General features: G+C 39.2%; 1 protein-coding gene across 5 annotated transcripts in view; it reads right to left on the minus strand.

Moving 5' to 3' along the window:
• map7d1a (MAP7 domain containing 1a) overlaps positions 1-25,177 on the minus strand; it is a 42,736-nt gene extending 17,559 nt beyond the window's left edge. For 2 of the 5 annotated variants that reach the window (XM_058390234.1, XM_058390209.1), the window contains exons 1-5: positions 24,846-25,177; positions 7,330-7,482; positions 1,153-1,221; positions 497-517; positions 245-319 (exon numbers count right to left, since the gene is read on the minus strand). In XM_058390234.1, coding sequence (XP_058246217.1) covers positions 245-319; positions 497-517; positions 1,153-1,221; positions 7,330-7,482; positions 24,846-24,888 — 361 coding nt within the window. In that variant the 5' untranslated portion in view covers positions 24,889-25,177. The remainder of the gene's footprint in view (positions 1-244; positions 320-496; positions 518-1,152; positions 1,222-7,329; positions 7,483-24,845) is intronic. The other 3 variants (XM_058390243.1, XM_058390228.1, XM_058390219.1) reach the window with 2 other exon arrangements.
• Between the last annotated feature and the right edge of the window lie 1,830 nt (positions 25,178-27,007).

The following is a 27,007-nucleotide window of genomic DNA, read 5'->3' on the forward strand; positions in this document are numbered from 1 at the left end:
AAAATGTTCTTATACTATATATTTGTGTGTATATTTATATCTTTCTGTGTCTCGTACAAGAAGCTATTGGTCATCATCTTAGTTTTTATAAAAAAACACAACCCTCTGTCTTAGCTCAAACTGTTAAATGATATGATCATAAAAAAAAATGTAAGAAATCATAATACTTAAATAAAATAAACAATAAGTCAACTACAAAGAAAAGAAAAGTGTTTCCTTTTAATCCAGGTAAAGGTTGCTCTACCTAGAGATGAATTATTAGTAATGATGGTAAAAGATATTTCCCCACTTCTATTAAGATGAGCTGTAATTTTGGATTCTGCAGAAGAGAAAAGGAACAGAGAAAATGATTGAGTGCCTAGGGATTAAGAGAATGTTAGGCAGAGGACTACTTGAAAGAACCAAAAAAGGGAGAAAGGAGATCAGGCTCCTGATTGTGGACAAAACACTAATGACCACCACCACCACCACTATGGACACTTAGGTAAGTACTTACCTTGAAACTGGCCACGTTGCTCTGGAGAGTGAGAGAGAAGATAAGAGCACCTGTCAATCATGCAAAGCAGTGCAGTGCTGCCATATGAACAGCCATGGGCAACAGTGCAAACACACACACACTGATACATATACACACATACAAATGCAACCACACACACACATACAGTGGAGATCAAAATCAGAAAACAATTTATAAGCACTTGATTTTTCCTGAAAAATTGTTAATCTTTATGGAATATTAGCTGTAGGTATATCATCGCTTTACTAGCATGTTTTACAAAATAACCAAGTATTTCTAAATTGTTCTCTAGTTCTGATCTCCACTGTATACACACACACACAAACACAAACACACACACAGACTTGGATGGTTTCATATAAGAAAGGATTTTTTTGTTATGAAGGATTAGACATTTAAAAACAAAAGTGCATTGCTGATTCAGTCTTATATACTGAGAAAGTACAGTCATTGGGTTTTTTTCTGGACGTGCTGAGAGACACGAGCAAAACCAGCTGAATGTGATTGAGGGGGGACAAAAAAAAAAAGAAGATAAAATTCATTCCCATGACTTTTTAAATGTTGCAGGACTTGGTAGGGTCATCTAGCACAGCCAGCAGGGGGCACCATCCTCTTGAAAACCACAGTTCACTTACCAAGATATTTAGCCTTTTCTTCTCTCCTTTCCTTCGCCAGTTTCTGCCTGTCCTCCAGCTTCACTGCATCTAGAGAAGGCCAGAGAAAGAGACAGAGACAGAAAGGAAGTGAGAGAGCGATGAGAGGAGGTATTGTGCAGACGAGTCCAGATTCACATCTGCAGTGCTATAAAGCATTGAAAATCAGCACAGGAGTTGGCTGCAGAGACGGTCTGTGCTCTCAGGGCTGCGTCATTCACACCACGTTTTCACAGAGGAGCCCAACATAGCATAAGGAAGGAATAAAACACTATGGGGCGTGCTGTTATAGGAAAATAATCAACGACAGAGTGGAATGGTTCTGTTGAAGGCTAGAAGAGTACACGCAAATAGCACTAACTGTTTTTGTGTATTTAGTCCTTGAATGAGAACAGGACTGTGCTTATGATTATTAATTATTAGCAAAAATTCTTCCACACCTCATCCACATGTTAACACATGCTAAGAAAAATATACAACAGGATGGAGTGTGCTGTTAGCAAAAACATTCAACGACAGAGTGGAAAGATTTTGTTGCTCTTATACCTTAAAATTTTACCAATTAATGCTAGATAAAAACAGGACATTGTGGGGATTTGTTCAGTATTACAGCAATACAAGCTTAAAACCTTATAACAGCCATGGCATGAGCTATACAATACCCTTTACTTTCAGATTAAATAAGAATTTTAGGATTTTTCCTATTGAGATGTTTTGGAAGCCATCTAAATACATATTTGCTATGTAAAAGCACCATATAGAATTGTTAGACAGAGCTGGACAGTCCAGTGGTATACGCCATTCAGTCATGCTAGTTTTACAGGATTCACATGTTGGAGATTCTTCAGCATTGAGTAGGAATACATGCGTCAGTCTTGAGTGTCCAATACAGTATCTTGTTCACATGGTCTAAATTCCATGCTATGTGCAAAAAAATAAGAAAGAAGCATATTCTAGATGCCAGGCATGTCTTGATGGATTCGATTCGAGGTCAGAGAAAAATAAGATCCTTTTTGGCTGAAATATTCGTTGAACCACTAATCACTTTGTTTTCGTCTGATTTTGTTCTAGAGCAGTTAGATTAGGCTTGATGTGTCTAACAGAACAACTTGAGCTTGACCCACATACACACCTCATTCAGCTAATCAAAGGCTGGGAATGGTAGGTATTTAGGAGACGGGTCAGATACCTGTCATACTGATGACGTCACATGGAGAAACTTATTTTTGTTTACTCTCTTCAGAAAGAGAAAGACTAGACATTTGTAAAGACTTTTACAATACGACATGACTATAATCTTGTCAAATAGCGACGCTTTTAAAAGAAATCATGAAAGGAACATATTATTGCCTTTTGCTATAATAAATGATTAACACTAGACACTGCAGACAGGTTTCTTAGTGTCTTGCTGTGCTCCACTTTGGCTGTTATTTATAGCACACAAAAAGCTGAAGAGTCCCATGAGCTGCGAGAGTTGATGAGTAGACTGTGTTCATGATGAGTCACTCAGTCCAAGCCAGAATAAGAAGCAGACTGACCCAAAAAAGGCAAATATAAAAGAGCAGCAGAATCAACTGTATCAGCATTAAGGATCCTTTCAAATTGCTTCTGAATTTCTAATTACTCAAAATAGAAATTAATAAAATATTATTTAGACTATCGTTTTAGACTGTCCTGTATAGAATAAACACCACCACCACTATAGCACAACACACATTTTATCACACAAACCACAGAAAGCGAAATAAAGCCAAAGAAATTCCTGGATCTAATACTGAAGTGTCAGTTTTCATTGCTTTTTCAGGTTTCATCTTTTGCGACTTTGAGGTATAACAGAATGGAGATGCATTTGTGTTTTTAGTTACATCCCAAATGAAATGTAATTAGTTTTATGCAAGCTTTACAGAAATTTGGATATATCTTAATCCAAAATAAACAAACCACATGTGACAGTGGCAAAGAAAACCTCCCTGAGATGACATGAGGAAGAAGCCTTGAAGACAGGAAGCCAACTAAAAAAAAAAAAAAATGGACCCCGTTTTCTCGAGTGACACTGGATAGTGGGAGTGTAGAGGAGTTCAGAACACAGTACTAAAGTGTTATATTTAGTATGAGAATCTCTGAATGAGAACAGGGCAGATTTTTAGTTCATTAGTTAGGATTAGGAACAAATGTACAATATGTACATGAGATTATGTGCTTTTAGGCAAACTACAGTCAGTTTTTTAGTTTGTTAATCTTCTCAGCTACAGTATTTTTCTAGGGTTTGGTTCAACCCACTAAAATATTTTGTTTGGTGGCTACACATATGGACCACAACCTTTTCAATTCTACTTAACTAACCAGTTACATTTCCAAGCAGAAATAGATTAGAAATCCTGACAATTTTAGTAGACTTGCAAAGCACTCATTACATATCTGAAAGACCATGGCTCAAATATTAATTTCATTGTTGTTATTAATGTTATTATTTTTGTATTATGGAGTTTATTGTTGTTGCTGCTCTGTAAATAAATTCAATCAAATCCATTGTGTAAATGCCTCAGTTTCATGCCATTAATCATCCTACATTAATGTTCCACCTTAATGAACCTGTGCTGAGAATGGGCTTAAAATATCCCCATCACTTAAATATCACTCTAACACATACCGTGTGTAGTTAATATTTAAGATGAAATGAAAGATTAAGTGAAAAGTAAGTAAGCTTGAAACTACATGCCTTCATTCATACTCCCTTGTCTACGCCAATAAAAGCCAATTCGACTAAAACGACTGAAAGTAGAACACAGTACAGGATCTTAAATATTTTAATACTGTTGGTTTTGGAAGAAAAAATAAAACAGTACTTGAAGAGTGAAATCTGATTTGACAGCTCTGGTCCTTTCTGACTATTTCTCTTCCTCAGCTACAGAACCATATCAGCTCCAGTGAAAGGGCAGTGGTGGCTCAATGGCTAAGCATCTGGGTTTCTGATCAAAGCCTGTAGCATTGTCAAGCTGCCACTGTTGGGCCCTAGAACAAGGCCTTTAAATCTCTCTGCTCCAGGGGCATGCATCATGACTGACTCTGTGCTTGGAATCTTTATAACGTTCTAACAAGCTAGTATATGCAAAGAAAGGAAATTCACTGTGCTGTAACATAGCCTACATGTCACAAAGAAAGGCTTTATCATCCTCCCCTTGGCTGTGTTTCTCAGATCTGTCAGAAATCACTTGAATATTCTCGCTGCTTGCTGGTTTATTGTAGGTGAGATTGAGAAGAGATGACTTTCGGATGAAATAATAAATAACTAGCTGATGCATGGTGTGGTCTGTGTTAAAAATGTATGAGTGTTATCATTCAACACATTGTTCTCTCGCTGTGCTCATTATGTCAAGAAGTGTGTTTTTAACACCTGTGTAAATGCAGCTTTAATGAAGTCCCAGTCTGCCTGTTCATGCTGCCATAATCCTTCTTATTCGTACCTGAGAAAGAGAGTCTCTCTGCAAGGTAACTGTGCATGTGTTACATTAGAGAGGAGATTAGCACTCGCAGCAAATGATGCCAATTATGTGATTATGAATAATTATAGGGTACTTTCCTGAGCCGTCTGGTCGATACCATTAGTAGCGGACTGTTAAACCTGCAGGATGTAAATAACGAGACGAAATGGCAGCCAACGAAGGAACATGGCACTTTAAAAGGAGAAGAAATATTTAATCCATTAACACCGGTATATCCAGGCCACCTAGCACCGGCAAGGAGAACGTCTCCATAGCAACCAGCACTGGCTCCGTGTTGAAGTGAACTTGGCATTAGAGGAGCAGAGCTGCATGTTCTCACTGCTGCTGACTGGACAATCCATAAGGACATGCTGCACACTGTCAGGCATCATCTGCTCTAGCCTGAAGGTCACTCCGTAAACATGTTGCTGTTCTTTTTTCTTCACAAAGTACCCATATACAAACAAATTCAATTATAAATATTTTTTTTTTAAAAACACACCAGAAAATAAGAGAATAGATAATAAGGAAACATTTACTCAGCTATCATGTCACCAGTTTAAACAGATCTGTATGATGAAACTTCAGCTGTGTTCACAAACATGCACCATCGCTAGACCACCAGCATTCAACTAAAATTTGTAAAGTTGCAGATACATAAAACGGCTTACGTCTAAGAATTTACATTTTAGTTAACCACTGGTGATTAATGCGACACATCAAATGAAAAATGTTCCAGTGGCACAGTAGCACTCCTGACTGATGCTAAGCACAGAGGAGACGTATCTGTTTTGACCTTTATGTGAAGCATAAACGCACATTTCTCTGTCCTTTGAAAGTTCTGTTTTAACTTACTTTACAATTTAGACATGAGAGGGTAAATATATGAACGTCTGGGAAAACTCTCCTGCTCAGCGAGCTGTCTTCGGTTAACCAACTTAAAATAAATGCACGTGAAAGGATAAACTGCAATAGAGGAGCTGCTACTGAAGTAGAAATAAACTCTTTCTGTTTGTTAATCTTCTCTGCTGCAGTATTTTTCAAGTCTTTGCCACAACCCACTAAAATTTTTTGCTTGATGCCTACACATGTGGACCACATCTTTTTCAATTATACTTAACTATCCAATTACATTTCGATAAAAATATATTTGTAAATCCTGACAATCTTAGCAGACCTGCAAAGCACGTTTTACACATCTTTACATATTTTACATATCATTACATATCCGAAAGACCAGGTCTAAAATATTTTTTACCATTATTATTATTATTATTATTGTATTGTGGAGATTATTGCTGTTGCTGTGCTGTAAAAATATTCAATCAAATCCTTTTGTATCCTAAATTGTATAAACACCTAAGCTTTGTACAAGTACTGCTATTAATCTTATTTTTCATTCCTACTTTCATCTTAATGAACCTGAGCTCATCAATCAAGAGTGATTTATTTTTGTTCTTGAATAAAGTTAATTTACATGTAAACACTTTAATATCTGCTTAAGAGTACAACTGCAACTAGTTTCACCGAGCAATATTTTTGAAACTCTCATACTTTCACACTAGTATACTGTGTGTAAGAGGGGGTTTTTTTGGATTACTTCATACACATTGACTATAACGTTTTACTATATATGAATTTTAGGCATGAATTTTAACCAGAGTCTAGAATTTTAAGTTTGTTTAAAATTGGCTGCAATAATACTGCTTTATCAGGTATAGATATACATTACATATTTCATTACAGATTTATTACAGTAAATATTTTGATCATATCCGCTACCCTATAATGACTAAATTATTCAAATGTGTCAAAAGGTTTGATGGCCACATTTTTGCTACAGATTAAATTCACATTAGCGCTGATCGTGAAACCTGTCACAAAATCCAATTGCGCATATTCACTTATTTGGGCCCAGGTGCTCAAGCTGTTAGCTTTAATCGATGAATTTCAAGACAAAATGACAAAAGAAAAGAAACCAAGCCCATCATTAACAAGCTCTGAACAAACCAGGCTCTTGTATAAACATGGCAGAAGAACAGAGTTGAGGTAAATCCTTCCGGTTGGCATGGGATAATGAAATGTGAAGCCCAGTCAAGTTTCACTGCATGCCCTTTCCTAAAGACTGAGCTAGCTGGTGCCAGGCTAGGTCGATTAGCATTAGCCTGCCCCATTCACCTCAGTGAAGGGATCAAGTGTCAACATTAATGGAGCAATATCTGTGGAACTCAGTTCTGGCTGCATTTATAGCAGCTAGTGCATGGAAAACGTTTCTGTCTGAAAACCATCTCCTACTAGAAAGCATACTGGCTATCAGTTATAGGTTTAATTCAAATTTCCTTTTTCTTCCTTTGGGATGCTTAAATGGAAACTAAAGACGAAAACTAGTCTGTTAAGGAGAACGGATCTATACAAAGTCTAGACTTATCACACTTCATGTGGAGATGTGTCTTTAGTCATTCATTCACTGATTCATTCATCTTCTGCTTTAGGTTTAATCCAAGAACCAGGATGTTTATTGTATAGTGAGGTAACCGGAGAACCAGGAGGAAACCCATATTGATGTTGTACAGGAAAATGTGTAAAACTCCACACAGGCTCAGAAGAGCTTGGTATTCTGTCTGTGAGCTGCGAGACATCATTGTGTCAAGATATTTAATGTACAATGCACATTTACCTTTTTTATTTTGGGGACTGGGTGCTGCAGGTGACTTTGGAATGACGTCTGGTCTTGTAGAGACAGTCCGACGTTCGGTTTCCTTCTTTGAAAGGGTCTTTGCCTCCTCGCATTTAGCTATACTGGATTTCACGTCTTGAGACTTGAGGGAATCTGACAGAGAGAGAACAAAGAAGGTAAGAAGCTGCCGCAAAGAAGAAAAGCTCCAAAAATGATACAAGCAAAATAGAGCAGGACATGTGATGATCTCATCCTTGTAATGAAGGTGTTTAATCATTAGATGTTACAGGGGCAGACGGTCTGTCTAACACTGAAATAATGTCAGTAAACACACAACCCCTGCAAATATTTAGTCTATTGTTATGGGGACAAATTTGGATTCAAACAAAAATCTGTCTCTCCAGCACCAACATCAAAACATCAACTGAGAGAATATCTTTCATGTTCATCCTTTCATAAAAATTCACCCATTCAGTTTCAGAGATGTGTAGAAACCATGGCAAGACACAAGTGAAGATGTTCAGTATCTCACTATGGCCCAACACCTTACTAACACACTTCATGCTGGTTTTCCTTTTGTCACCTATCACCTTGCTGCACATATTTAATGCAGTGTGTCTTTTTCACTAGTAGTGGGTAAAAAGCAGCAGCTCCATCTTGTACCTGTAATCTATTTGCAAGCTTTTTAAGGTTCCTCTGTTTTCTTCTCCTTAGCTTGCACCAACTTCTTCAAAACGTTTGCACTTATTTTACATTAATCCTGTCAAAAATGTGTTACCCACATTCAGGAAACACCTGAGAGGGACAGCCAGGTATATTACCACCCATTAGTAGGGCTGCATTGAAGAGTCCAGTCCTAGTCCCAGACTAGCTGAGACCAAACCATGATCAGGTCCATACAACACCTCAACTATTTTAGAATAGTGAATTACTCAAATTTTGTATATTTTATATATATATATATATATATATATATATATATATATATATATATATATATATATATATATATATATATATATATATATATAAAAATTCTTTTCCAAGATTAGTTCAGAGAGAGAGAAAGAGAGACTAATTTGTCTTTTTAAATTGCTTCATTCCTGGTTCCTGAAATTTGGAGATAAGCTTTCTGATAGTGTTTAAATCTAGATACAGGTACTAGCAATTTAAAAAATACAGAAAATTAGGCTTGCTTCCACAGATTCTGAGGCAACACAAAGGTTTAGTGGCTGTAAGCTTCGTTTTTAGTTGACAAAATATGTGTAAATGATGTGGACTCTGTTCTGAGAAATTATGTATTAGTCACGATTTAGGCTGACAAGATATTTATGAAGATGAGGTTTTTTTTTTTAAAAAAAAAAAAAGGAAGAAAAGTTTGTGTGGGGGGGGGTATTTTAGAGAGACAGAGAGATGGAGAATATATATATATTATTTCATGATTATAGTGTTAACTATATTAGTACAATATGAGGTTAATGTGCTTGGGCATTAACATAGAAACCTCCTTTATTTTGTTACATTAACGCACACAATTTAGCTATACTGCACCTTCTTACCTTCCTACCTCAAACTGTGAGCATTTGCACTGGTCCACTAATGTAGAGTTAATATTTTCTCTGCACTGCATGTAACATTTGCAATTTAGTGATTGCATTGATCCACATTTGTACATCCTACACTATTTCTTTTTGTTTAAATGAGTGTTGATTCTCATAGTTTACATAGGCTCTTTATATTTATGCTACCTTGCTTCATATTACTACACACCAATGCATGTTGTTCATGTAGAATCCACAGCACTTGGCAATAAAGGTGATTCTGATGTCATTTGTCTCCTTTTCTCAATTAATCCTGCAAAACCTCGTCTCTCATATTCAGTCATCAAAGCCATTAGATCTCAGATATAAAGCACACCAAAGAAACTCCACAAAACCCTCCAACATAAACATGACCCATTTTAGAAAAGCTGTAGAGATATAAAAGCAGGCGATGTCATGTAAGTAAGTAATACTGCTTCACAATGTTTTCCATAAAATTACCCAATAAAACTGTCATTGCTCCTGCAGTGTGATTGTTGCAACCTTCTGTGGCAACGTTACAGTGAACCTTTCATAATAAGACCATGATGTGGTCTGTCCAGAGAGATTATATATCCTCTCTGCACAGTGACACAGTTTTCTTTGTTGAGTTTGAGGTGTGGTTGGAGAAACTGCTGAACACAAGCATGCAGAGAGTTTGACCTGAATGACCTGAAGAGGAGGTCATGATTTTGATTATGTTTCATGGTGGATCTCTTCTGAAACACCCATACACATACATCTTTCAGGTTCAGAGGGAACATCAGCTCATGTCTCAAATGAGATTAGAAAGTCAACTCTTCCACGTTCTCTCACTGAGACTGCAGTAAAACCTGGTGAATATACTCCTCTTGAAAGTGGTGCTACAGCCCCGATTTCAATATTATTGTCATTAAATCGTCAAACTTAACCTTAGTACACGCTTTATTATCTGCAATGAATTAAATCGTCTACTTGAAGTGGCTCTCAGAGACTCAACTATCCCATAATGTCCTGGCAACTGTTCCATTTAAATGAAGTGTAATAATCAGCTAATCCACCCATCAGCACCGTCAGATTAAAACTCTTTAGCCCTAAAATTAAATCAGAATAAACTCCCTTAGGCCAATTCACATGAAATCTCTATCTGATATCATCTATAAGCTGTAATAAGACCTTACTGTTTTTGCTAAGTTGGATGGTGGTGTGTTTGGTGTCTAGTTATTTATATAGACGAACACATTACTGCACAACCATGTGTTCATTCTGTTTGTGTTATAAATTAGAACAAAACAAAGTCGGTGTAAAATCTAAACCAATCCAAACACACAAATATGCATCCATCCATTTTCCGTACAGCTTATCCTACACAGGGTTGCAGCAAACCTGGAGCCTATCCCAGGGGACACAAGATGGGGGACATCCTGGACAGCACAATCACACACACAAACACACTCTCTCAAGCTACAACACATGTCCATGGATTGGGGTGGAAACCAAAGTACCCAGAGTGTACACCACCATGTCTACCTGTATCCATCTATTTCATGAAGAAAAGTAAGAAGGAGCTGAGTCAGAGAAAAGCCTCAGTTTAAGCAAGGAATCAATGGTGGAAAGAGTGCATAATGGGGATGAACTGTGAAATATGCATGTGTGTGTGTGTGTGTGTGTGTGTGTGTGTGTGTGTGTGAGTGAGAGAGAGAGAGAGAGAAAGAGAGAGAGAGAGAGGGAGGGATGGGGTAATTTAGACTAAGTGAAAACACTATCTTGCTGTGCTTCATGGCAAGGTCATAATTCTTGCTTTGTTCAGAGAGAAGTGAACTCATCCACAGGCAGTTCACACGCTCCAGGCTGAATTTTCCCTCTTCCAACTTGTTAAAAGGATGATAATGTAACCTATAATTAAAATCACAGCTCTCTACACAATCACACTAGCACATTTTAAAATCATATTATTTTTTTTATGTTCAATGATTACGTTCCTCATTCAGCCTCGTACATTTGAAGAATGATTGTTAATTAAGTAGAGGAGGACTGATCCACTGGGAAAAACTGCATGGCAAATAAACTGTTAGAATCTGATCAGACAGAGGCACAGAGGCATGAGGCACTTCTGTTTAGAGTGGTTATGTCCAGCCAAGTTAGTCCAAAAACAGGCCTTGCCAAAAATAAATAAATAAATAAGCAAGCCTGTCAAATTGAGATTTCAGAACAGCCCTGCCAAACCAGCCCTGATTCTAAACATCGCAGAGTCCAGTCATGCTCTTTTAAAATGGAAATTAGACAAATAGGGGGTCGGAAACGGTAGCGAGTGCTGTCAGTGAAATCAAAGATAGGAAGCACAGAGAGAGAGAGAGAATGCTGTGTATTAGCAGCACAATATGAGGGACAGTGAGTGATCTGTCTTGCCCTTGTGTTTCTTGTAACTGATATGATTGTCCTTTGTTGCTTTTTTTATTATATTATTATTCTGTAATTTGACTCATTTTGTCTCTCTTTTTTCACTTGTTCTGTATTGCATTTATATTGTATTGTATTGCATCTTTATATTGTCCTTAATTTATGTAAATAATTTATCACTACTTTTATCTATTTTATTTTATTTTCATTAGTTTTTGTCTTTTTAATTTATTTACCCCTGCCCTTCTTTTCACTTGCTTCGGCAATACAAATGTACAATTATTTGTCATGCCAAAAAGACGCAACTGAGAGAGAGAGAGAGAGAGAGAGAGGGATTAGAGAGAGGGAGAGAGAGTAGAGAAGCTGGAAAAGAATAGAGCTGCATCTCATTTAAACAGCACTGAGAGGCTAATGAATGACCTCATCCTCCTCCCCACACCCCTCTCTCTCCCTCACACCGGATGGGTGATGTAAGGAGGAAGGGTGCCCCTCATGCTAGTGTGGGGAAAGAAAAAGGGGGAGGGAGAGAGAGAGAGAGAGAGAGAGAGAGAGAGAGAGAGAGAGAACAGATTACTCTTAAACTTATTTTTACAATGAAAAAATACTGCAAAAATAAATAAAAACACACCAGTGTATGCCTTTGCAGAATTATATTTTAGTTACTCTTGGAAGGAGAGTGTTTAAGCAGCGAGGATGTGTGTGTATGTGTGTGTGTGAATTTAAGTGCACACTGTAAAGGGTGTGTGCGTCAAGAGCAGAGCTGAGCTCAGAGTGAGTGTCTGGCCATGTCATCCGCTTCATAGATGAAAACCATCAAGCTTCAGTACATCAGCTCAGAGCACCCGCTGTGTACACCGGAGGAAAACGCTCTCATCAACACCACTGCATTCCACAGCTCAACCCAGCATGGTTTAATAAGCTGTTAACAAAAGTGCAAAATATCCTAGTACATCTGTTCTGGTTTGTAATGCTGTGCTATTACAGTTCTTCTTCTTCTTGGGTTTAGTTCCTTGCCTTCTGAGTGTGTGGCCACTCTTCAGCTCTGCATGGCAGGGAGAGGAGCAATTCACTGCAAAAACTTTAGAGACATTTGAGATGCAAAACGACAGAGCTAGAGCAAAATTATGACACTTTACCAGAGGACTATGAGAAAGCTAATCTAATCATCCTAAGCACGCTGATTCAATTCCAAAAACTTGAAGTGAAAAATGTACCTGTGTTTGAACAAAGAATTATTATTTTTTATATATATTAATTATATTCAGCCACACTTCAGCTTTTTTCATCGTAGCCTAGAGTGCTATTCTATAGATCAGTCAATGACTCCATTCATTACTGAACGCACTTGTGCCTGGTTTTGTCCAGTGTTAAAGACTCAATTAGGTCAAGAACATGTTCATACACTACTTGTTCAGTGGGTCTGTCGTTCTGGGAGTGTGTAAGGCTGCCCTGAGGACTCAAGACATGAACAATGAGTCAGCCGAGAGAGACTGCTCTGATAATTCCAATCTGCTGCTATGAGCTATTCATCACTTATTTCTCGACTCAGGATATAAGTCATTGAGCAAAAGGAATGAGTGGTGACTGAAATCATCTCCTTCACATCACTAAAGTACATCAAAACTGAGCAAAAATCACCAACATCTAGGACAAACATTTCATTTGTACTGTCTGATAAATGTGTTGACAAATAGAGTCAACAATCTAAAAAAAAAAAAAACCTGCACCTTACTGACTTTAGTAAAGCAAGTTTTCATTTGATATGGAGCTATGTAGAAATATGTTGTTATATACACTATATTGCCAAAAGTATTCGCTCACCTGCCTTGACTCGCATATGAACTTAAGTGACATCCCATTCCTAATCCATAGGGTTCAATATGACGTCGGTCCACCCTTTGCAGCTATAACAGCTTCAACTCTTCTGGGAAGGCTGTCCACAAGGTTTAGGAGTGTGTTTATGGGAATTTTTGACCATTCTTCCAGAAGCGCATTTGTGAGGTCACACACTGATGTTGGACGAGAAGGCCTGGCTCTCAGTCTCCGCTCTAATTCATCCCAAAGGTGTTCTATCGGGTTGAGGTCAGGACTCTGTGCAGGCCAGTCAAGTTCATCCACACCAGACTCTGTCATCCATGTCTTTATGGACCTTGCTTTGTGCACTGGTGCACAGTCATGTTGGAAGAGGAAGGGGCCAGCTCCAAACTGTTCCCACAAAGTTGGGAGCATGGAATTGTCCAAAATGTCTTGGTATGCTGAAGCATTCAGAGTTCCTTTCACTGGAACTAAGGGGCCAAGCCCAGCTCCTGAAAAACAACCCCACACCATAATCCCCCCTCCACCAAACTTTACACTTGGCACAATGCAGTCAGACAAGTACTGTTCTCCTGGCAACCGCCAAACCCAGACTCGTCCATCAGATTGCCAGATGGAGAAGCGCGATTCGTCACTCCAGAGAACGCGTCTCCACTGCTCTAGAGTCCAGTGGCGGCGTGCTTTACACCACTGCATCCGACGCTTTGCATTGCACTTGGTGATGTATGGCTTGGATGCAGCTGCTCGGCCATGGAAACCCATTCCATGAAGCTCTCTGCGCACTGTTCTTGAGCTAATCTGAAGGCCACATGAAGTTTGGAGGTCTGTAGCGACTGACTCTGCAGAAAGTTGGCGACCTCTTCGCACTATGCACCTCAGCATCCGCTGACCCCGCTCCGTCAGTTTACGTGGCCTACCACTTCGTGGCTGAGTTGCTGTCATTCCCAAATACTTCCACGTTCTTATAATACAGCTGACAGTTGACTGTGGAATATTTAGGAGCGAGGAAATTTCACGACTGGATTTGTTGCACAGGTGGCATCCTATCACAGTTCCGTGCTTGATTTTATACACCTGTGGTCATGGAAGTGATTGGAACACCTGATTCTGATTATTTGGATGGGTGAGCGAATACTTTTGGCAATATAGTGTATCTGGGTAAAGGTGTAACGTACCTCTATACCAGCAGTTCTTAACCTTTTTGTGAGAGCGATCTATTTTTAATAAATGGCACTGTTCTGTAACTCCCCGACTCCAAATGTTAGACAATAGGTTAATAACAACTGACTCAGTGAGATGGTTAGGTTTAGATAAAGATGAGGTGGTTCAGTCTTGGCTGAGGAACCACTCATACACTTCTACACATCATACACTCCTACATCAAACTTTATACACTTGTTTAAAATAAAACGTTTTGCTGTGACCCCTCTCCTACTGCTTTGTGATGACTGGGTTAAGAACCGCTGCTCTATACTGTAACTATAACGAGCGCTGCTCAATCTTCTGCACTACACGCATCAGCTGCCGGGTACAATTAGTATTTCTTTTGTGGAAACACAAAAGAAACAAAAGCATAAAACAAAGCATAAAAGAGTCATATAACTCAAAAAGCAGTCTCGAAGCAGTTAAACAAATAGAGAGAAAATGAAGAGAGTAACCAGGTTCCAGACTTGCTTAAAAGTCTGTGACTACCTTGCCAAAAGTTATTACATCATGACGTATGTTATACGTAACCATTTTTAGCCTAGTCAAATCTATTTCCAGAAAAACATACTGCATTCACTTTTCCCATGAGCTACCTAATAAATCTGTCATTTGTACACCATTGATGAGGCATGTCTGCAAAAAAACAATGCATTTTAATGCAGTTTAAGTTAGTTTAGTGTGTAGTTTGAGAAGTGAAAGCAGATCTGTTCCATCCTGAATAACTGAAGCTCCAGGCGGAAACAAATAGAAGCTTGTCTTACCTCAATGGGATGAATGATGTATTTGACACTCTTGTATTCAGTGCTAGATGCCATTCAAGTTTTTCCCACAGAAACATAATGACTTGCAATCACAGGTGTATGAGGCTTTTTTTTGGGGGGGGGGGGGTAAAGCCCATTCCAACTCCTTTACATGAAACTCTGGATCCACTGGAACTCAGGATCCACTGTGAAGCATTAGGTAAGCGATGACAACAAGCATTACGTAAACACTTAACGTATAAATCACAGAGCTGTGCAGAGATTACTTACTTAAACACACTGCTGTGGGTTTGCAGCTCCACCCTGGTGTTGTGAGGGAGCCCCAGAACACAAGACCTAATTAAGGGCTGCAGAGGAACACACCCAACCGCAGAGCTACTTGACATCATCCGGCCTATTCAAGTCAATTCTAAACCAACGGGATCTAATGACTTGATCCTGACCCTCACCCTGAGAATATGAGATCAGAAATTGGATGAGAGAACAAGTTTATAAAGGTAGCTCTAATGAATTGTGGTTGCAGTCTGGCAGCCATTTTAGTACAAGTGATCAGATTTGGCACAATAAGAGGACTGTATGCTATCGATCATTATCAACAATAATCTTGGCCTTACAACATGCTCAGCTTACTACATGCAAAAAAATAGTTTATTAATATTAAAGACTACAGTCACAAGCGCCATATATAAGCCTCATATGTAATATTTTTCACTGAGAAACCTCCGTTTCTGTCTCCATCACTGTGAATAACTTGAGTTATGTACATGTATATTCATACTTATGCGTGTGTGCTTTCTGTACACTTTAAGTCTTGTTCTGCTCGTGTTAAGTCCTCATCCTGCTTCTTGCTCTTGTGTTGTGGCTGTTCAAATTTCCCCTTGGGGATTAATAAAGTGCTCTCTTCTCTCAACTCCACGCTTTCTATCCACTTTTTTGGCTACAACCTTCAGGATCTTTTAAGATGAGATCAAACTGTCTCCTTGAGGGAATCAAACTTTGCAGTAAACACCACAATTACACACAAACTTTTCAATGCAAGATAGTTGACTGGAAAGGTTAACACAGAGTGAGGTGAAAGAGTAAATGGGATGCTCCAGTGTGTTTGCCCCCAGGCTTCAGGAACAAGTCTATAAATTTCTCTTTCAGTGACAGTTCTTGGGCACACTGACAAATTACTGACAAAACGTGATATCCAGGTTTTGAGACTATATATGTATACACGTGTTTATAGACACATCAGTGACCTTTAGATGCACTGGAATGGTTCTAATATTAGGCGTCTGTCTGCTGACTGTCTAAAGTCTGTCTGCCTCGTGGTACTTATAAACCTCTCTTAAAATACACAGTTTGTGAATTCCCCTCTCTCTTTCTAGCCTCAGTATATACAGCCAAGTGTGAACTGAGATGGAGCTGCTCAAACCACACCACAGTCTTATATGCAGAGAGAATATCAGGATCTTAGCCGCTTGATATTTAGCTAAATAACACTTAGCTAGCTAATTAACTTACCAAATCTTATTACATTATGCTAGCTACCACTTTCTTAACTAGTCAGGTCAGTTAGTCTTAATGTCTTGGCTTTTTAGTGTCACTATCACAAATAGTGCCACAAAGCAAGTACAATTATTGCTCGAATTTTGCTTTTTGGTTCAAACCAAGCATAGCAATTCATAACAATTACTAACATGAATTAGAAACTGAAAGGATAAAGTGACTAAAACGGCTCTCCTTTGGACTTTTTTTCATTTGTTATTCCAACATAATTTTGGAGAATGAAGACAACTGTGTTTTAACATATTTTACTTAGATTTTGGTTTGATTCCCCACCAACCTGCATTTGCTTGCATGAAGTTTGCATGTTCTCCCCATGAGGGTTCTCACGGGTTTTATCCGGGTTCTCTGTCCAAACACATGCGTTGTAGTCTGATTAGCATCTATAAATTTTCCATAATGTGTGAATAAATGTGCAAGTGTGTGATTGTGCGCTGGGATGGGTTAGCACATCAATCAGGGTGTCCTCCAACTTGTGTCCCAAGTCCCCTGGTATAATCTACAGGTTCCCTGCCACCCTGTGTAGGATAAGTGCTACAGAAGATGGATGGATGGATAGATCAACATGTAAAAACTATATATTAAAAATGTATGTGTTTTAAATTTAGCCATGTTTTGGGCTTTTAAGTTTGTTCTTTCGGCTGCTCCCTGTTTGGGGTCAACACGGCGGGTCATTTGGTCCGCATGTTTTGATTTGGCACAGGTTCCTTCCTGTCGCATCCCTTCCATTTAAACCGGACTTGGGACCATCACTGAGAGTTAACTCTTCAGTGGCTGGGTTAGCACCCTGCCTGGGAATCGAAACCCGGGCCATGGCAATGAGAGTGAGGGATCCTGCTGCTGGACCACAGGGAGGCAAATAAATAAATAAAAAAGAAAGCCAGCACTATGATAATTCACAAATGCCCTGCTCTGTAAAATTAACAACAAATAACGAAATCCATTATCCGGTAAATGGCCATTATTCATTTTCTCTCTAATGGTATTTTTGTCACTGAGGCTACAAGCATATGATTGATCAAGTCTTCTTCATTTCTGTTAATTTTCTGAAGTCAACTGCAGCTTGAAATCCTAAACTGTAATAGAGAAATATTAAGCATCATGTTAAAAAAAAAAAAAAAAAGCAAAGCTTTGTCTTCTTTAAACTGGCAATGATAAGGGAGTGTCTGACATGTACAAATCACATTATACTCAAATAATCCAGCCTGGCTTCCATGAATGCAGCCCTGAGACCGAATAAAAGAATAAATAGGCATGTGATCAACCCCGAGACACCCCTTAACCGCTCTGCAGAGTCAAAACTATCATCATAGTAGAACAATTGAATTACTGGATACTGGGTGTGTTGTGTTTTGAAAGCCAATGCCTGTAATAGTGAGAGAAGCAAAGTCATAGTCTGGTGTGAGAGTGTGTGTGTGTGTGTGTGTGTGTGTGTGTGTGACAGCTCAGTGTCTGACGGCATGTGATTTAAACCACTTGGGTGCTAAATACTAGCAGCATACTGGTGGTGTGATCGTGTCTAAACACACACCCTAAACCTCTGCAGCTGTACCACTGCGATTGCAGTCCTGCACATACTGACCCTCTTCATCTCGATGAGATGGTTTATATTCTATATGATGATGACGACAGGGCAGGAAAAAAATATTTGCAGTTTCTGAACCAACAAACATGAAGCCAGATGTTCCAATCCTGTTAAAAACTGTTACGACTGGAATTCAGAGAGACGTGACTAATAAGGACTGCAATTTCTGGACTGTGATTGTTATCAGTAATATTTTTTTTTTTTTTTGCATACTGAAAAGAACAAGAATTTGTATCTCTACAAATAGGATCTTTCGAATCCTTTTCATAGTTTTCATGTGAAAAATAAAACAGTTTAATATGGCATGCTGCAAGTTATTTCTTGCAAAACTGGATAACAAACAGTGAAGCCGCTTCTTCCTTAAGCCATAAAAATTATATGACTGCATTTCGTGTGGTTAGAGATTACAGGATGATCAAGGCTTAAGGTTCCATCCAAGTAGCTCCAAGGCAAAATTCTGCCTCTCATTTATTTAAATCTTTATAAGAGATCAGTCTTTTTTTCCCACAGACCTGTAAATACTGGGTGAGCTTTGCTACCATCAACACGAGTCTCTTTCCGAAAGTGGGGTATATGCTGATAGAGGATATAATCCATAACAGGTGTGTGATGTGGCCAGATGTGAAGTAGATTGGATGTTCCCACCACAGTAACAGCAAGTGTATTCTTCCTCTCATAACATAACACCTCATAACACTGCAAAGTACAACTGATTAGGCTACACTTTTAAGACCTTGTACTGTTTATGGCATCATGGGAATTTTCAAGGATACCACTTCTTTTTTTATTTGTTAAGTCTTTGTATCCGATAATATGTTAGAACATGTATATTAATATAAACCTATCATTTGTCAGAGCTGCTGTTGTAGAAAATTCTTTCACACCATCTGACCAATCAGAACTGAGAGTTAGCCAGTGATATTCGACAAACAGTTTAAGCCAGAAAAGGAATGCTAAACAAACTGCACCGAAGTGAGTAAGGACTGCCATGTGTCGTTATTTTATAATAACTTCCACTTCACAAGGCCTGATGGTTGCCTTCATCCAAAAAAGGACTTTGCTGCATGTGTGCTGTTGGCTGAGTAAAGGCTCAGTGTGTTGTCGAGCTGAACCATGCATTTCCTCAAGAGTGACAGAAGGAAGGTGGTAGGAGGCACACAGCATGATACATAACACAACCTGATTCCCATCAGGCTGCATCCTCCACTCAGCATCTTACAATCAGTATGGCCAATCTCTCTCTCTCACAGATACACACACACACTCACACAGACACAGAGTGAGAGAGAGACGGAGAGAGAGACACAGATACGGAGACAGATACGGAGACAGACACGGAGACAGATACGGAGACAGACAGATAGAGACTGAAAGAGATAGAGACACACACACAGACATACACAGAGAGACACAGACAGAGAGAGACACTCATACACAAAGAGAGAGAGACACATACACAATCTGCAGTGAAACAGCATCTTGTACTAATAGTGATGCATCTTCTCAGGTAGAAACCCCTCACTTAATTAAACTGAAGTATCTACACATTTGTGAAGATTAATTGTGAAGTTTAGCTGAAAGCCATTAGGTTAACCCTTGTTAATTACCTCTAATCCAACAACATTAAGCAAAGAGGAATGCAAAGCTCCAGAGGAGAAACCAAAGAGAAATATTTTCAGCTAAAAGCATCCGGACCTGAATCTACAGGACACTCGACCTCCTGATAAAATGGAAATAAAGTTTAACGAGAAGCAAAACCTAAGGCAAATTGTACATCTTTAAAGATGAGCTGATCTAGCAGTAGCTTTTACTTTGTCAGACGTAATTTTGGGGATTTCAGCTCAATTTCAGCCATCAAACACTGTTGCTCCCTGAATGGCAGACCTAATGCCTGATATGCTGCATCCACATTGCAGTCAGAGACCCAGGGTAGCAAAAGTGTTTACAAAGAAAAGCTCCAAACATATGATGGGAGTGTGAGAGGAGCCCTTTCATGTTCCTGCCTAAAACCTAAGATTAGCCTCGAGTCATGATGCTGCAAAATCCCGACATGAAGATCTCCTTAGGGAGGAACACCATAACCTACAAACATGCTGCTGACTCTGGAAGAAAATGGCATGAAATTTCCTTCTCGTTTTACCACTACAGAAACTTTTAGATGAAAATAAAAACATAATGATCACCATATTGAATTTCAGGCAGAATTTGTAGCTAGGATTTAGCTCCAAAATATTCAGTTGTTTTAGCTAATGACATTTGTGAAGTTTAGCCGGATTTAGTCTTCCAAGCTCGATATGTACTGAGCATGAGATAATCACACAACATTCATCAGATGAATTATTTATTTTTATTTTTTTTTTTTATCCCTGGACGTCAGCTGCTTCTGTTGAGGCTAGTTTCACTAGCATGCTATATTTTTCCAGGCTAAACAACTAAAACGCTCGAATATCTTGCTTCACAACACCATCACAAACAAATATCAAACGTTCTCTCATGTCTTGTGTCTCGACAGCAAGACCCGGGTCAGGTCATGTCCTAAAATTTGATATCTGAATCAAGCACTAAAATATTTCAAAGCAACAACAGTGAATATTTTGAAACGGCAGCTCCTGCTGGTTTCTCAGGAATGTAGATATGGGAAGCTTACTTAAATGCAAAACACATAAAGGCCAGAGTGAGAACACTGCTCGAAGCTTTTTCGAGAATGTTGCTCATCATGTTTCAGGTATGTGGGACAAATCCACACTACAGCAGCTCACAGAGAGAAAACACTGGTCACCACTGTTAGACAAATTCACTCGAGGAGTGGGGACAGAGATTTCTTAAAGAGAGAGTTCCTTCTTGCTCCAAATGACCTGTTAAAACAGGAACTCAGCACTCGGTTGACAATCCCAAAGAGAAATCTTGTGGAAAATTTTCTTCCAGATATTTAATAAAAGAGAAAGCAAGAATGATTAGGGTTCATCTGTAGCTGGATTCACATCTCACTACTTAAAATGTGCAAGATATCAAATATTCAACAGCCGTTTAATATTCCACTGTGTTAAAGGATTTGATTTTGTAGTTTACAGAAAAAGCATTCATAACCTCAACTTGTAAACTTTGTAAGCTTGTAATGAGAGGAATTTGGAGACATTTCAAAAGCAAGTCTCGATGTCTAACAAGTATTTTTAGCTTAACAGTGGTGCTGTATGGGATTGTACAATAATGGCTTGGACCTAAAACAGACACAAATAACATTTTTGTGCATGTTTATTGCAAAACCCATTGGCATTTAGACAACAGCTTTATTATTGTCACATATACATTACAGCACAGTGAAATTCTTTCTTCACAAATCCCAACTTTGGGGGTTGGGGTCAGAGCAGCCATGATATAGCAAATCTGGAGCAGAGGGTGTTAAGGGCCTCACTCAGGGGCCAAACAGTGGCACCTTGGTGGCGCTGAGGCTTGAACCCTGATTTTCCGATCAACAACCCAGAGCCTTAACTACTTGAGCTACCACTGCCCCAAAATTACAAATTAAGAGCTACATGTAGCAGAATGGAAAAAGTGTGATCCCACTGACTTTTGACCATGATAAGACATTTCACAAACTCTGGATCTACTTGGTTTTAAAGCCACAGCATTCTCTAGAGCAGGGGTCTTCAGGCTTATCTGCAAAGGGCCAGTGAGGCTACAGACTTTCATTTGAACCAAATAGCAGGAACACTTGATGGTTGATTGCAGACCAAGATGAACAGATTAAACAAGCTGAATCAGGTGTGGCTCCTGTTTGACTGGAATGAAAGCTCTAGACTTTATACACTCTGGTGTGGAAAACATTTTGGGAAGCCTTTCTGTGGGCTGAAAAACCTTCTTGAGCATAGAGGTCAGAGAATGGGCAGATTACTTTGCACTAACAGGAAAGCTACAGTAACTGAAGAACTTTTTACAACTGTGGTGAGCTGAAAAGCAGCTCAGAATGCACACCATACAGATCCATGAGGCATAAAATCACATCAGGTTCCATTCCTGTCAGCCAAGAAAAAGAATCTGAGGCTACAGTGAGCACAGGTTCATGGAAATACATTGCTTGATCTTTTTCCAACATGCCATTTGATTTTATGTGAAGAGACCTAAAGCAGCTGACTTTGCAACTCTTTCTGGGTCTTCCATTGTACTTGATGGAATTGAAATCAGACACCACTGAAAAGAAAATTGATTCTAGGCCATGTTCCAAACCAGTAAATATGGTACAGTACTATGCAATTTATCTAGCTGTGGCATACTTTTTGACAATAACACTTAGTATAGTATTATGCGATTTAGGATACAGCTTTAGTGTTCTTTCAAAGCTGTAGTCGCCTGAATCCAATGTTGTGAACACTGATAAATTTTTCTAGCTCCAATAACCTAATATTTAGTGCTCACAGTACCAAGGCATGGACAAAATTCAGTACATGTATACAGTCAATTGGGGGATGGATTGTTTCCCACAATAATCAAGGGATTGCTGTTACTCTGACTCAAAGCCAAGAGCATCCACCCCACTCAGCATGAGGAAGGAAGCACAGTCTTTTGATATCACCAGAGAAAGCTCATATTTAGGGTGGAGTTTAATACATACCAGAGAGAAAGTACTTGTAAAAGTACTCCTAAAGTACCACTGCAACATATTAACTGACTAACATATTTAACTGACACTAATGTATCAGTTAGAAAACTGGTTAGTTCGTACAACACTGCTCTAACTTTTATTACTACATTGCTGTATTTGATTCTAATGGCTCTCTGTTTATAGATAATTTCATAGCCCTAACCTTCTTCTCTACAATCTTTTATACATCAGGAATCTCCCATTCAACCGTACATGTATTCATGTATTTTGTCAATAAGCACACACCTGCACTTTGTGCTAAAGGTCAACAGGATCAAATAATGGATCATTTCAATGCTATACACATGTAGAATAGTTACATGTAGAAGAGTTTGTCTCAGTCTAACAGCGACATATCCCTTTCAAAGATAAGAATATTGCTGCATGTAATCGCCTACTGAATCGGACTGTGCTGATTCCCCAAAGATGGATTGTGAAAACACACTCTGATCCTTGTGACATGGACAAAACGTCATACTGGTGGCAAGATGTGTAGCAATTCTAGATATTTGAGTTCAGCATATTCCATAAGTCCACTGATTTCCTACATGACTGTAACTGAGGTGTACTATACTCCGACCAAGCATAACATCATGACCACCTGCCGAATATTGTGTCGGTCCCCCTTTTGCTGCTGAAACACAACAAACTGCAATGCACTGTGTTTTCTGACATCTTTCCATCAGAACCAGCATTAACCTCTTCAGCAATTTGAGCAACAGTAGCTCGTCTGTTGGATCGGATCACACGGGCCAGCCTTCGCTCCCCACATGCATCACCACTTTTGATAGATACTGACCACTGCAGACTGGGAACACCCCACAAGAGCTGCAGTTTTGGAGATGCTCTGATCCAGTCATCTAGCCATCACAATTTGCCCTCATCAAACTCGCTCTAATCCTTACACTTGCCCGTTTTTCCTGCTTCTAACATCAACTTTGAGCACAAAATGTTGACTTGCTGCCTAATATATCCCACCCACTAACATGATGAGGAGATAATCAGTGCTATTCACGGCTCCTGTCAGTGGTCATAATGTTATGCCTGATCAATGTAAGTATAAGTAAATAACTTGTACCCAAGTATAAAGAAGTGTCTCAATGTGTGTATGGTGTGCTGCCATGGACCGGCATCACATTAGGTGTGTATTTCTGCCCCATGTTCCAACATGACCCTGACCGGAATAAAGTGGTTTCAGACAATGGGTGGAGGGATGAAAATATCAGTGTGTTTTATACAGATTTCTGCTTGCTGGATCGTATAAATGCCATGATTCATCGAAACACCCACAGACACACTCATCTGGAACATCTGTGGCTGAACACCAGAATGCTGACAACTCGAACAGAAGAACGTGGGCGCTTCTTCTGCACCACCCATAATGCCATAGCCAATATCGCGATAAGGATGGGGAAGCGATATATTTAACCAGCCTCCAGGTCGCGGTGTTGCTGCTGCAGTATACACTAACACATGCCGCATAGATCTTTTTATATGAACAGATCCAGGGCACAGACCACTGGTGTGTAATGAGGGATCGGTTTATCAAAGATCGACATTTGTGTGTGAATAGCAGAGAGTTAAAGACCAGACGAGCTCGACATACCTGTCCTGCTTTCAGTAAGGTTGTGTAATGGCAGTTGTCTATGATGTGTTGTAACGTGTCGCGCTTTAATCACATACTGATGACACATACACAGGACGAACCACAGAGCATACAACTTTGTTTTCTAAATAAGAGGGTAAAGTAACCAAGACCTCAGTAAAGAAATGATGTCTGAAGACGACACTAAGATTAGCACACAGATGCATTTAACGTGATTGCGCGCAGTTGAAACTCATGCATGAAGCTGTAGAGAACTTCCATGCAAATATGATTAACATTAGAGAAAAAATCGCCACGTGGTGAAGCTGAAATACACAATCACTCGGCCGCTTCTTCGGGTGATAACGCGAACTGACGGAAAGATGGATTTCTCGGATAAATACATTAAACTTACGTGTCTGTGTCTGCATTAGTCCACCAAGATCCTCACGATCCATGTTGCTCTGATGATCAGACGGATTGTCGCTAGTGTATTCCTCTGAACTGTACACTCATTCCTCCGAAATAGAAAAAAAGGAAAGAAATCCCAGTCGGCTCTCTCCGTCTATCCAGCCGGCCCCCTGTCCCCACAGCACAGAAAGAGAGGAACACAAAAATCTCAGCTGACGAGCAGGAAATCTGTCGAGATCGCTCTCGACTTCGATAGGTTTTAAAATGGAGTTGAGGACCAAACACACACCGCACGCGCTCACACAACAGCTGATAGTATGCTCGCGCAGAAAAAAGGTCGCCCCAGAGCCGTAGCCGAAATTTGGACTCTACCAATTGTTGTGCAGAGGGAAGCACACTTCGTCGTGTGGATTTCTTGATCTTGTGACACTTGTTTACATGCTACGTTTTACAATTCATACTACACAATGATGGCGTATTTTGTTTTCTGACATGAGGACGATGTTTAATCATGTCTCGACGCCTTGTCATTTTTAAGAAAGATATAACTGCGTTCCCCTTGCGGTGGATCCGACCCCGGAGCCACACTTTCAAACGGTGTGGGCGCTCAGCTGATTTCAACACTGCTGTGTCAGATAGCATCAAGTATTCTTTGTACAAGTTTGGGGTTATAACACTTTTTTTTGGCAGAATATATCATTAAATTAAATAAACATTTGAAATGGAAGCAATATTATTAAATACGAAGCTTTACAATGGAAATACATTTAATATGAAATGAAATGAAATCAGTCTCTGATTCTATGTATGTCAAACTTGTGCCCCCTCCTCCAAATAAATAAATAAAACAATGACTGTACAATTACTCCACATATTATTGTCCAAGACATGTAGGTTGCAATAAAACAAATATTTTCATGCACATATTATTAGTTCTCTTAAAGTAATAAGATCTTAAAAAAACCTAGTAATCAGCATCTCTGAGAGCATTAGTGAATGACTAGATGTAGCCAAGCAGGTCTTATACTTTTAGCTTCCTCTTTTTATGCAAATAGTATCTTTAACTTTTCACATCTCCACAGCCCAAGTTATGTGTTAATATGGAGATTGACTTGAAAACAGGACTTCATTGTTTATTTGCTAGGTGTATGTCCAGCAGCCCTGATACATCAAGGAATGCAATGATGTTCAAACTAATCAAACTGAACCACTCTTTTTCACCTGTAGACTACAACAGAAACAGACATGGATGCGATTTGATGAGGGGGAGGCAAATGGCACACATGAGAGGCGACACACCGTCCCGCCAAAGACCCAGTGGGGCTCCTTTGTGCAGCTGTTGGCCCGTGCTAACACACAAACCCCAAAAGCCACCTGTCACTTCAACTGGACACAGAAGAGGATGTATAAAGGGGGATGGGGACAAGGACACTCAGGACAAGAGAAAGTGGTGCAGCGGAGACATGTAGATAGAACACATTTTGGGTTGTTACTTGGGAATGAAATGAGCAATAAAAGAGTTGTAAGACTAAAGTCTGACTGATTAAATCTTCACAGTCAAATGCAGAGAGCAAGTTCATATAAGGACAGAATTTTTTTTATCTATCAGGGCATCTAACTTTCATTCCATGCATTTATAGTGGAACATAATTATCTAAAAGTCTAAATAATCTTAATCTAATATCTAAATTATGTGAATGCAATTTGCCATTAATGTGATTGCTGTCCAAATACATAAGCTTTGTTTTAATCATATCAGTTGTGCACAAGGATGCACCTGATAGCATATGATGGTATAATATATAAAGGGTGATATACAGTCACAGAATTGGATGTCACAGGATGACATAAAAGTTTAATGAAAAGGCAGCCATCCATTCATCCATTTTCTGTGCCACTTATCCTGCACAGGGTCAACAGAAGCTTGTCTATCCTAGGGGACTCGGACCACAAGACAGGGACACCCTGGACAGGGTGCCGACCCATGACAGGGCACACACACACAAACTTACACACCCATTTACACCCTGTAGACAATTTAGAGATGCCAATCACCCTACAACTTATGTCTTTGGACTGGTGTGGAAACCACCAAAGCATGAGGAGAACATACAAACAGGGGAAAATAAGCAATAAGTGATAATCTTAACTTAACTTAGTACAGAC

Source organism: Hemibagrus wyckioides, linkage group LG01 (genome assembly GCF_019097595.1).
Source record: "Hemibagrus wyckioides isolate EC202008001 linkage group LG01, SWU_Hwy_1.0, whole genome shotgun sequence".
Classification (NCBI taxonomy): Eukaryota; Metazoa; Chordata; class Actinopteri; order Siluriformes; family Bagridae; genus Hemibagrus; species Hemibagrus wyckioides.